The sequence below is a fragment of the Cydia amplana genome, chromosome 6, assembly GCF_948474715.1.
Source record: "Cydia amplana chromosome 6, ilCydAmpl1.1, whole genome shotgun sequence".
NCBI lineage: Eukaryota > Metazoa > Arthropoda > Insecta > Lepidoptera > Tortricidae > Cydia > Cydia amplana.
The window spans coordinates 14426933-14440192 of record NC_086074.1 but is presented as its reverse complement, the minus strand read 5'-3'; the positions used below and the strand labels follow the sequence as shown (position 1 = coordinate 14440192).

Genomic DNA, 13260 nt, shown 5'->3' with positions numbered 1-13260 from the left:
GACCCTTCTCCCACAATTGGTTTTAGAAGTCGTACAGTCAGCAACAGAAGTTGCTAAGCGGGCGAGGTGTTCAAAATTAAATACCTTGTCGCACTCTTATTCTATTAACAATAAGGTCGCGTCAAGATCATTATGAACACCTCGCCCGCTTAGCAACTATTGCTGCTGAGCTGACTGTACCACCTTGGACATGAGGATCTCTCTAGTGGGCGAACGCCGCTTCGACGTTCAGCCCGTGTCCAAGTGGCGTCCGTTTTTTTTCGTGAAGTTACAAAAACAAATCAGCTCTAAATATTTAAAAATCTTAAGTATAAGGTGCCCGTAGAGCGAGCCGGTTGGGGTCAGCCGGGTTCGCCTTCGCCACGAGCGCCCTCGCCACGCGAGCGAACGCCGCTTCGACGTTCAGGCTGATTTTCACAGAAGTCTTGGTAAAGGCCACACACAGATGATGATGTACATTGGAGTTTTGTGAAGTAATAAAGAGCGTCCTCGCTTCATGGGCGAACGTCGATTCAACGTTCACCGGCCCATAGGCGTCTTGATAAAGGCGATTTATTATAGATGACATAGATGTAGATACAGTCGAGTTAGTTAGACAAATCAGCTCTAAATAGGTTTTATAAATCTTAAGTACAAGGTGGACATGAGGATCTCTGCTCCTACACCGGCGGCGCCCGTACAGCGAGCCGGTTGGGGTCAGTCGGGTTCGCCTTGGCCACGAGCGCTCTCGCCACATGGGCGAACGCCGCTTCGACGTTCAGGCCAATTTTCACAGAAGTCTTGGTAAAGGCGACACACAGATGATGATGTACATTGGAGTTTTGTGAAGTAATAATGAGCGTCCTCGCTACATGGGCGAACGTCGATTAAACATTCACCGGCCCATAGTAGGCGTCTTGATAAAGGCGACTTATTATAGATGTAGGTACAGCCGAGTTAGTTAGACAAATCAGCTCTAAATAGGTTTTATAAATCTTAAGTACAAGGTGGACATGAGGATCTTTGCTCCTGCACCGGCGGCGCCCATACAGCGTGCCGGTTGGGGTCAATCGGGTTCGCCTTCGCCACGAGCGCTCTCGCCACATGGGCGAACGCCGCTTCGACGTTCAAGCCAATTTTCACAGAAGTCTTGGTAAAGGCGACACACAGATGATGATGTACATTGGAGTTTTGTGAAGTAATAATGAGCGTCCTCGCTACATGGGCGAACGTCGATTAAACGTTCACTGGCCTATAGGCGTCTTGATAAAGGCGACTTATTATAGATGTAGGTACAGTCGAGTTAGTTAGACAAATCAGCTCTAAATAGGTTTTATAAATCTTAAGTACAAGGTGGACATGAGGATCTCTGCTCCTGCACCGGCGGCGCCCGTACAGCGAGCCGGTTGGGGTCAGCCGGGTTCGCCTTCGCCACGAGCGCCCTCGCCACATGGGCGAACGCCGCTTCGACGTTCAGGCCGGTTTTCGCCGAGGTCTCCATGAAGGAGACTTGGTATTCCCTGGCTAGGCGCTGCCCCTCCTCCCGCCTCACCGCTCGCTCTAGGCCGCTGTCGGATTTGTTACCTGGAATAATACATAGGTATTCAGTTTTAAAAGCATCATGCAATTTTAATGTGTTATTTATTTAAATGGTAATAAGAAAAGTTAACGAAGTTAACCATCATTTATTATGAAACATAATATGCCTTTTGTTCATTACCTAACGTATTATTAAGTAAAAACATGGGTGACCGAGCCCAGAATGTTTACTTATAGAGTCTGTGCGGAAAGAGAAGAGTCGTGGAATGTAAGGGGCCCAACACATTCCACGGCTCTTCTCTTTCCGAACAGGCCCCGTAGCCAACGTGCCAATCGCTTACGCTCCGTAGCGATCGAAACGCAACTGTCACTGTCACACTAATATGGAAGAGTGATAGAGAGACACAAAGCGATTCGATGGCGAAGCGATAGCGATTGTCACCTTGGCTAGGCCGGCAGACTCTATATATGTATCTGCGGGAGGGTTCCCCTATCTATTCATTCATTCATTCATTTCGTGTAATTTTAAAATGTACCTACCTTTTAATTTTTTTGTATAAGACTGAGATTTTAATTTCAATATTTTTAATAATAAGTGTTCCTATTTATTATTTATTTATTGTTATTTTAACTGTGTACATAATTATAATTTTAATGTAAGATGGAGCATTTGTTATCTGAAATAAATATATGAATGAATGAATGTATAATGACATTTTTCTACTCGTCGACTGCAATGCTTGAATTAAGACTTCGTATACCAAAGTGAAATCGCATACCTACTTTTTTCACTATGGGACCCCAACTCAACTATAATATTCATTTCGATACAGTTTAGTCAACTATAATGAAATTGACCAATCGAAAGCGCGGAGCAAGTACCAGGGCCTCATGAGTTACGAGAAGGTTGACCAACCGGCCGAGGGCGCGGGGCGCGGGGCCGGGTCGCGTACGAGTATGAAGGTATCGCGGCTGCTCGCGCATCTTAGCTGTATACTTTTGGTTTTTTTACCTACATATATGATTCTTCTACTAGTTTTAAGTATTTTTTTTGTTGACTCGTAGAAAAAGTATTGTATACAATAGTGATATAATCAAGCTTTTCAATCTCGTACCTTACTTAGGCAACTCAGCAAGCTTCGTTGCCTAAACACGGTACTCGACTGGAAAGCTCTCCATTATATCACGATTGTATAAAATACTATTATGACTTACAGTAGGCACTTCCCTATCTACGGAAATAAATTGTAAAATTGTAAAGCTCCGGCAGACTGACTTTAATTTCCGCCCGTGGAAGTGATTGCGAGGGGCTTTAGGTTACTGACACCTCATTGGTCGATGGCGTTTCTTTGATATTGAATTAAATTTGTTTGGGAAAAATCTATAACTGACGCGCGACGCCGGCGATTTGGGTAAAGTTTCCTTGGAGTTTCGAAACTTTTAATTATTTGGGTGAATCAACTTTTTAATGTCAACATGATGAAATTGTGAGTTTTTATTATTAGTTCTTATTTTCCATATTTATATATTTTATTTTAAAGATAATGTTCTCTTGTTTATGATTAAGCATACAGCAGAGCTGTTTCTTTAAGAATTTAGTGAATTTGGCTAAAAATGTTCACCAGCCCAGATCAGCCCTGTCCCCTGGGTGGGCCACTCCCCAAAAGTATTTTTAAACAAACTAGATATCAATTATTGTTTAAAAATTATTATACTTACATTCATTAAACAATGCAGTTTAATAGGTTATCTTTATATATGACATATATCTTACGAAATGTCACAATATCTCCCTTAAAAGTGTCCCCTGGACAACTCTTATTTAACAGAATCGGAACTTTTTAATTTATACGTGAAATAGTTATAGTAATGTAAGAAAACTGCTCCTGCTACTTTCTTTTATATTGTGTTATTGTATCTTTAAACATTTAAAACTGCTCTTGAATTTAAAAAGAAATAAAATAATGATATGTGTTTCAATTAATCTGTCAGCTCCCAGCGGCTCATATTTGAGCCAGAACGCTTATGGGTGACGTCATATCGTGGGAAACGACAGGTTAAGGGACAACTTAGTTGTCCCATAGACATATCTGGTTGTTCAATGGAAATATTAATAATAAATCTTAAAGAGGGTACTAAATGAAACAAATTCAGTAAAATATCAGAAAGCAATAACATATATATGTATGTTAGTGCTTTCGGATAGTAATTAAATTTGTTTCATACCTTATAAAAAATCTTATCTCATCGTTTTTATCCAAGGGACAACCAAAACGTCCTACGGACAACCACTTCCGTTGTCCAAGTGACTAGTTGTCTGAGGGACTTTTCTAAAACTTTCAGCCGTATAATAAATGTTATGGATTTTTCACCCTTACGTATAAAATAGTATCTGGTACAATGTCATTTATTGTAATATGTTAAGTATTTATGTATTTGTGCCAGTGGTCCGATGGACATGCAATAAAGCCACCCACGCTCTCCAACAGTACTCGACCGACTGACTCCGCGAGTTTCGTGTAATCAAAATGACGGGTAGGCATATCTGCTTACCAGAATCTTGAACTTGTTGTCAAGTATCTTACTACGTTATCTATATTTAGATTTCATAACTAATTTATGGTTGTCCAGTTGACCTGCATGGCGTGGATAATTAAAAGGACAACATTAAAAGGCAATTTATTCATAAACCAACTAACGCAAATATAATAAATCGGTATGTTTTATTAATTACACTTATCCATAAACATGATTATGTGTTTAAATACCAATTCCACAACAGTATTTTTTTATGATACAAAGTTTAAAGGCCGAGCCACACCGGCTGCGTGTGCAGCACACTGCGTGGCGTGCGCTGCGTGACGTGCGCAGCACCCCTGTCACACCGGGTGACGCGCACGTCACGCAGCGCACGCCACGCAGTGTGCTGCACACGCCACGCAGGTGCACGCTGCAGCTCAGTCATGCGTGCAGTAAAATAAAATACTCCTGCGACAGTACCTACATCATGTTATTATAGCTCCCGTTGCAAATGGAAGCAGCTCACCTAATGCCGCCATTGCAATTATTACACATATAACATGCCTGGTTAATACCTAACATCGATTTGTTCCCACAGGCCAAATTAAATTTATATAAGACGTATTTTTTTGTAATCTTTGTGCTATGTTGTAAATATACATTCGTATTGACGAACGATTTTAATTAGTTTTTCTTTTATCACTGAATCCATATTAAAAACCAGCACGCGCACCGACCGAGTTGTAAATAAATACAAGCGAGCTGCGCGTGTACATGCACAGCACCTATGCAGCACCGAGCTGTGCGTGTCCGAACCTGCTCGGTTCGCCCTCTCATAGGGAACGCAGTTAAACACAACGTCATCACTGCACGCAACGAAGCGACGTTGCCGCTCCGCTGCGTGGACGCGTGCACGCAGTACGCAGCCGGTTTGTCTCGTCGGAGCTGCGTTGCGTGCAAGTCACGCGTACGCGCACGTCACGCACACGTCACGCAAGCGGTGTGTCCTCTCTTATGAGTTTTCGTATTCCACAACGCTGCGGGACGCGTACGTGTACGTGCACGTCTACGCACACGCATCCGGTGTGGCTTGGCCTTTATGGTGCACCGTTGCACGGAGACAATCTGTCCTACTATTGTAAACCAATTTTGGTCTTTTGGACAACCAATATAGAACGGGTAAATTGTAAACAAAATAAAATGTTTTGTAATAAACTGTTAGAGAATATTAATAGGAACATAACTGAATACTAAAAACTCATTACTTTTATTTAAAGGGTATAGCCGGGTAAGCATGGCCAAACTGCCCTTAGCGAAAAAAACAATTTCCTTTTACTGGATTATTAACCTATGTATATGTAGTGCTTTCACCAAATATTAAGCCTGAAATGCTTCAGATTTAAAAAAAAATGCAAAAAAAGAAAAATCATTTTTATTTTATTACAGCCAAAGTACTAATCCGATTTCTTTGTAATTTGGGTATGTTGTATATACAATTAAGGTCGCTTTCTGAAAAAAATAATATTGAATTATCTCTTAAAATAATAGTAAAAAATTGAGATGAAAATTTTCAGAAAAATAAAAAAAATACGTGCGAGATAGCGACAGTTACCAAATTTACATATTTTATGTAGAATTTAATACTGTTTAACATACATTTTTTTCAAAAATTAATATCGGGATTAACAGTGTGAAAAACTCGAATTTGTAACATCCCATAATACTCTCTCTTCATACAAGCAAAGGTAAGTAGTCATAAACGAATGAAGTATATTGTGAACGCAGTCTTTACGAATTTGAATTTAGAATGTGACGTATTTTATTCATCAAAGGAACAGACATTTTTCAATCGTTAACGCTCTGTATAAAATTCGTGCCTATTTTCCTGTTCCCGCGCTTTTTTTAGGGTTCCGTACTTGGAGGATATAATCAAACGGAGACGCCATGTCTGTAATTTTCTGTACAAAACAGTCTGCCGATTTTTGCGGGGGAGGGGAACGTCAAATGTATGCGTAACGTAAAAATAGCCATGTCAGATAAACGTCAGTCCATACATTGTGTATGACCGTTGGCCGCCTATTTTCGACAGAGGGGAAAGCCTGTTAATGGCTACTCCGTTTAGTTGTATCCTCCAAGGTTCCGTAGCCAAATGGCAAAAAACGGAACCCTTATAGATTCGTCATGTCTGTCTGTCTGTCCGTCTGTCCGTCTGTCTGTCCGTCCGTATGTCACAGCCACTTTTCTCCGAAACTATAAGAACTATACTGTTGAAACTTGGTAAGTAGATGTATTCTGTGAACCGCATTAAGATTTTCACACAAAAATAGAAAAAAAAAACAATAAAGTTTTGGGGTTCCCCATACTTCGAACTGAAACTCAAAATTTTTTTTTTTAATCAAACCCATTCGTGTGGGGTATCTATGGATAGGTCTTCAAAAATGATATTGAGGTTTCGAATATCATTTTTTTCTAAACTGTATAGTTTGCGCGAGAGACACTTCCAAAGTGGTAAAATGTGTGTGGCCCCCTGTAACTTCTAAAATAAGAGAATGATAAAACTAAAAAAATATATGATGTACATTACCATGTAAACTTCCACCGAAAATTGGTTTGAACGAGATCTAGTAAGTAGTTTTTTTTTATACGTCATAAATCGCCTAAATACGGAACCCTTCATGGGCGAGTCCGACTCGCACTTGGCCGCTTTTAATCTCTGAATGCCGTTCGCCCTAGCCGCATACAGCATGCCCTAGCTGCATACATATACAGGAGTTTAAGGTCCGCGCTCAGCGAAATAAGTCGCGTTCTAAATTCAAATTGCGTTGGGAATATAACTTTCTAGTATAACGTACAAGTTATTTTGTATGAAGAGAAGGTATTATGGGATGTTACAAATTCGAGTTTTTAACACTGTTAATCCCGATTTTAATTTTTGAAAAAAATATATGTTAAACATTATTAAATTCTACATGAAATATGTAAATTTGATAACTGTCGCTATCTCGCATGTATTTTTTTTATTTTTCTGAAAATTTTCATCTAAATTTTTTACTATTATTTTAAGAGATAATACAATATTATTTTTTTCAGAAAGCGGCCTTAATTGTATATACAACATACCCAAATTACAAAGAAATCGGATTAGTACTTTGGCTGTAATAAAATAAAAATGATTTTTCTTTTTTTGCATTTTTTTTTTTAAATCTGAAGCATTTGAGGCTTAATATTTGGTGAAAGCACTACATATACATAGGTTAATAATCCAGTAAAAGGAAATTGTTTTTTTCGCTAAGGGCAGTTTGGCCATGCTTACCCGGCTATACCCTTTGTATTATCGATCAGGGACTCTGTACGTGTGATGGTGAACACTAAAATGTTGATTCACCCATTTATTATTTATGTTCAAACTCCAAAAGCGTTAGTGAATAATAAAATTTCCTCATCCCGTTCACCCCTTTTTCACGACATCATCACTACATAGTATAAAACAAAGTCGCTTAATCCCGCTGTCTGTCTGTCCCTATGTATGCTTAGATCTTTAAAACCACGCAATGGATTTTGATGCGGTTTTATTAATATTAGATAGAGTGATTCAAGGGGAAGGTTTATGTATAATTTGTTAACCCGTTAGAAGCCGGGGCGGGTCGCTTAGTGCCAGTAGTACCTAATAAACAAGATAGGTCCAAAACTAAATGCCAAAAGTAATGCCACAGGATTAGAATATCCTCAACGATAACATTTTATTTTGATAGAGAATCAAAAATAACACGAGCCTACAGTTTTCTTTGTTTTTCCAACTCTTTTATCAATCAGGTAGCAAACTCTACCTTTCTGTGTATTGTATATCTATTGAGGTAGGGTACTTATATAGGCCCTACCTCAATAGATATACAATACACGAACACTTGAAAAGTCCAAGTATAAATTACCACGGATCGATTACAGTGGGCAAATTACCAACATACCCTTTTACAGTACATATGGTGCTACTTTCTCGAACTAGTGCGGGAAATAGCACTTTCCGTGCGTATGTCGAAAGTTTAAAGTGCGCATATGTACTGTAAAATGTTGTACGATACACGTGCGAATAGGTAATTCGCAATACAATAGATGTAGCACCGACCGGAAAGTCTTATGCTGTTGAGATAAGACTTTCCGGTCGGTGCTACATCTATTGTCAAGTAGCAGTACTGATAGTTCCGCTACTCGATGCTAGATGTAAATACTGAAATTAATAGTCTGAACTGATGTATGGAGTGAGCACTCTTGTCTTACTTACTATATTTCTCTATGGCCCCATGTAAATCCTTACCTAATAACATAATAACGACATCATCCTGCGCGTACTCCCGAATCTCCCCGAGCCAGGCCCGAATGTTGTCGAAGCTGGTTTTGTTCGTGACGTCATACAGCAGCAGCAACGCTGTGGACAGGACAAATGAGTTAACACAACACAGCCATACGAAAACTGTTAGTTTTAACGCCTTACATTAAGGTACAAAACAACCGCACGTGACATCATACACCAGCACCGATTGAGAACAGGAATTGCAGGATAACATAACGAGCTAGCTTTACGATACGCAACCTTAACACTTTTTATCAAGGACTACGATGATCGCATATATTGATGTTCTCATATTACACAACATCTGCTGTTGGCGGTTCTGAACTGTTAATCCAATAACCTAAAAAGTACTCGGCTCAAAGAACCAGCTGAGATGGATCTCTATTCCGTACATTTTTAAGGATCTCGAGGTTCAAACTATACTGGTTTATTTAAGACAAGTGCTTAGCAATGAAAACATGGGGTGTTTGTGAAAGGGGAACGCGCCTTTTTTTGCTTAATGTTTCATTAAGAGATTGTCATTTGGTGCAAGACTTTGAACTACTTTCATACTTGTATTATATAACCACTCGATATGGATTTCGGTAGTTTAACCTCAACAGCCTCAACAGGAGGCCTACCGCAAAAACCGAAAATCACAAATTGCGGGGATCTGTCTCTTTTACATAATTATAGAGTAACTGAGATTGACGCAATTGACGAACTTCGATATTTGCTAGATATTCGCCGTTATAGCCGGGATATCGAGGCTTACAGTGTTTTATTGAATTGACTAACTAGGTATTAAATAAACATGGAGTGATGGCAGTATTGCATGAGGCATAAGACCTACCGCACCAAGGACTGAAGAGGCCTTTTTTTTGACGATGGTGGCAAACAAGCGTGCGTTGCGTTGAAGTTACACACGCGTTGCCGACCTTACACGCTAATACAAGGATTTCTTGTGTGCTCTGAAAACCTTGCTAGTTGCTCACCATCAGGAACACAACACTACAAAAATATTATTGCAATGGTACATAGGTAAGTACCGTAAAATGGGGTGAGTAGGGTTCGCGGGGAGAGTTGGGTTATGAATGGGAAGAGAAGGGATGAAAGGGGGGTGAGATGGGATTTTAAGGCTACTGCTACAAAAATAATGTATTCCAATTTAAAATGGAGCTATAGTAATACTCATAATAATAAAAAATCGATCCAACAATCTTCCAAAATCACCTTTGTATGAAATTCCATCTCACCCCAATTACGAGGGACTACGGGGTGAGGTGGGATTTCCTGTTTATCGTCAAAGTTATGAAATGGTACTACCCAAAAATAAAATAAAAAACTAAAATACAAACGTCCGGAACACTTATTATATACACCATTCAGTTTGCATATGTAAAAATAAAATGTTATCGAGGTTTGAATGTCAGTTTTGCGCCCTACTCACCCCATTTTACGGTACAAACTTATGCCTTTTGTAATAAGGTCCTGCACCGATGGGCAGTTAACAGTGTGGGGAACTGGGGATGGTATGTAGAAGACATATACCTCTAGGTACCTACATTTGAAGAGAGTTAACGGTGGACACGGTAATTGCCCAGATAGGTAAGCAATAGGAAATAGGAACAAAAGTGTTATTCTAATCGTTCGTCGAGTTTAGGCGAGTCGAGCTCTCAGACGCACCAGTGTAAGTGAACTCCGATCCGACAGAAAGGACACTTCCTACGAAACCGAAGTTTGACAGCGATTCAGGGACAAATCATGTCATCCCTTTCTAATGTATGGCACTATCCCTTTATTTAGGGTTGTCAAAATTAAAGTCTTTATCTTATCTGTGGTCGTGCACGCAAAAGGACGTCAAGTGATGCTAACCCTAATAATTGCTCGGAGCAATGCTGAGCCGAATGGAGCCGAGTTTGCCCGAAAGGAGTGTCTCTCTACTGATAGGATCTTAAGGCCTGTGCACACCGGCGTGTGCGTGACGTGCACGTGCGCGCGCGGCGTTGTAGTATACAGATCCTTATGAGAGACGGCACACCGCTTGCGTGACGTGTGCGTGTGCGGCTCGAACATCCAACAGTGCACGTCACGCAGCCGGTGTGCAAAGGCCTTTAAGACCCCTGATATAGTGGTCTACCGAACACTACGTCTCTTCAATCCAAGGTAACGGGAATACATCCGGGACACCAAGCGACTCGATGTGGCCAAATCGAGTTTCTACACGTGTGCGATCCGGTTTGACGAGTTACGGCATGTGGGTCGTATTGCAAAGACCTAGGGTTCATTTTGCTAGTTCTGAAGGTTAAGAAACGTGTCGAGGCCAACCCGACCCGACTGCCTTTATGTGGTTTGGAATCTTAGATCAAGACGGATCTGGATACCTCTACCTACTTGAAATTAGGTATAAATAAAATAAACTACACCTTTGTCTCTAGAAACACTTAGTTGCATGTTCTAATGAAGATTTCTTTGTTTATTTATGAACACAATCTCACAATAATGCTAGGTAAATAATGTTTTTTTTTACTAGAAACTCGTAATTCAATACATCTAGGTCAAGATTTGCAGGAAAATAAGGCAAGGTTGATTTTAGTTCCCAGAGTCCGCAAGAGATGGCGCTAGTAGTATCATAATTTCTATACATCGGTAAAACTAATTCGTCTAATTTATGAAAATTTGTGTCTTAAACTTCCTGATTTAGACCTATTCTGAAAAAATATTTTACTGGAATGTACATATACATATGTAGAAAAAATAATAATACGATAATTTGTTTACCGTGTGCGTCTCTATAGTATGCGTGCGTGACGCTCCGAAAGCGCTCCTGCCCCGCGGTGTCCCAAATCTGAAGTTTTACCTTGATGCCGTCGACCGTGACTACCTTGTTCTGTAACAGATGGCGCTAGCTGTACTAAAAGTTTATATTACAAAGTTATTATTGTAAGTACTATCATGAGTTCATGAGAAATATTCCAGCTATTTTTTTTCCCGTTGATATTACACGTGAGTTTTGTGCTATCATACCAAACTAGATAAGTACCAAATGTCAAAGTTAAGGTAGGTAAAGTGAAATAGTTTAAATTTAGGTTATTCCAAAGGTAGGTAATGTGAATGGGTGTTTGTGAATTTTATAGCTTAAAGCATTGTTAGACATGTCTACCATAGGTACCATGGTACCTGTTCAGAATTTTATAGCAAGCGAGCCGAGCCATAATTTACCCAAGAATCAAGAATAGAAAATGACATTGGTTAAAGTTTTAAATATCTTAATGCATATTATCTTATGACATAACGTACTTAAGTAGGTAGGTAATTTAAGCGTAAGATGTACTTAATTGTGACTGCGTGTGATTTAACATCTACAATCCTACATAATAAATTGTAAGTATTCAATAAAAAAAGCTGCTTTTATAAGTTAACGTCCAGTTAACAGCCAATTTAGCAAACCAATAAATCCAAAAAAACTGGCAGATGCCATAAATCAAGGCGGTAAAAACGGCACAAATAAAAAAAACATTGCAATAATAAATCAGTCAAGCTGATTCAATCACAGCTGTCACGTGGCAGGGGGCGGGAACAGAAAAAGCGCGCCAAAGTTCAAACACCAATGGCGTGGCGGCGAAGCGGACGCGCGCACCCGCGACTGGCCCGTTTGAAATTGGAACCCTTCATAGTTATCTTTTTTTGCGATAATAATATGGCCACCTAGAAAAGAAAAGTTTGTGTCATAGATTCTGGCTTTTCGACTGTGACATTTTTAACAGAGGTAGGCATAGAAATTATTAAAATGTATGGTTAGGTAGGTAGGTAAGTAGGTATGTTATTTCGTTATTTTTAAGAAAAACTTAACTAAAGTCCGTCAACCAAATCTTGTCAGTAGTAAAAGGCGGCAAATTTGAAAAATCGCGGGTTAGCAACACTGTTTCGAATAATTCCAAAATGCGTGTCATCTGTGTTTTATCTGTGGAATGTGGATCCTGAACGACAGCCGTCACCTTATTTGTTTTCATTTGGTTTTCATTCTGAATCGTTTCTATTTCAAGAGATATTTCTGCTGTCACCATTAAATACCAATACATTAAATAAGAATAAGCAAAGCTAAGGGGCCTACAATGTACAATCATGCTCGTTGATGGTAAACATTACTAAAAATTGAGGTTATGACAAGTACACACTGGAAGAACTCTTTCGAACTTTTAAGATTATGTTCAGTTTTTTTGTTTTAGGGTTAAAAGGCATAAATAAAATTAAAACGTATGCCTAAATCTATCCAACAAGACCATAAATTGTGTCCTGGAAACCGTCCATAGGCCCACATGTCTAATATTCTCAGCAATCAGTTGTGACTATTTACAAAGGTAAACCTTTTAAACAGTATTAAGAGCCTTGATTATATCGCCGTTCTTTCGCAATATCTACCTAATCCATACATGTTTGTTGCAGGATTAAATCTTGCCCAATATAAGGCGTTCGTAGTAGGTAGTATCTTTTCAGACAATACTTACCTATGGCGGTTTATGTACGTGTACAACGCAACGAAGTCGAAAAGTGACCCTTATCTTATTTACCTTTAAATTAAATAAACACCCAAATATCAGTTGTTTTATTTTTAATATGTATATTGTACAATATATACCAATCAAAAAAATTACACAGGTATGTCATATTCATCCAGAACAGTACACTAATTTACATTAACAAGTGGCATATTATATTGTAAATAACAAATATATGCACTATCTAAATATCTGCATTTTGATATGATTTTATTTTAGTACACTTAGAAGACATAGATAGGGAACAAAGAGAATATAAGCAGTTGTTTTTGATATCTTCAAATTTGTTCATCATTTTGATTAACATTGTTTTAACATCGCTTTTAAATTGTCCGT

General features: G+C 39.1%; 1 protein-coding gene across 3 annotated transcripts in view; it reads right to left on the bottom strand.

The window, feature by feature from the left end:
* Positions 1 to 1256: 1256 nt before the first annotated feature.
* LOC134648962 (ras-related protein Rab-37) overlaps positions 1257 to 13260 on the bottom strand; it is a 101070-nt gene continuing 89066 nt past the window's right edge. For 2 of the 3 annotated variants that reach the window (XM_063503630.1, XM_063503629.1), the window contains exons 3-5: positions 11147 to 11255; positions 8351 to 8461; positions 1258 to 1563 (exon numbers count right to left, since the gene is read on the bottom strand). In XM_063503630.1, the coding sequence (XP_063359700.1) occupies positions 1322 to 1563; positions 8351 to 8461; positions 11147 to 11255 (462 nt within the window). In that variant the 3' untranslated portion in view covers positions 1258 to 1321. Of the gene's footprint in view, positions 1564 to 8350; positions 8462 to 11146; positions 11256 to 13260 lie in introns of all 3 variants that reach the window. The other variant, XM_063503628.1, reaches the window with a different exon arrangement.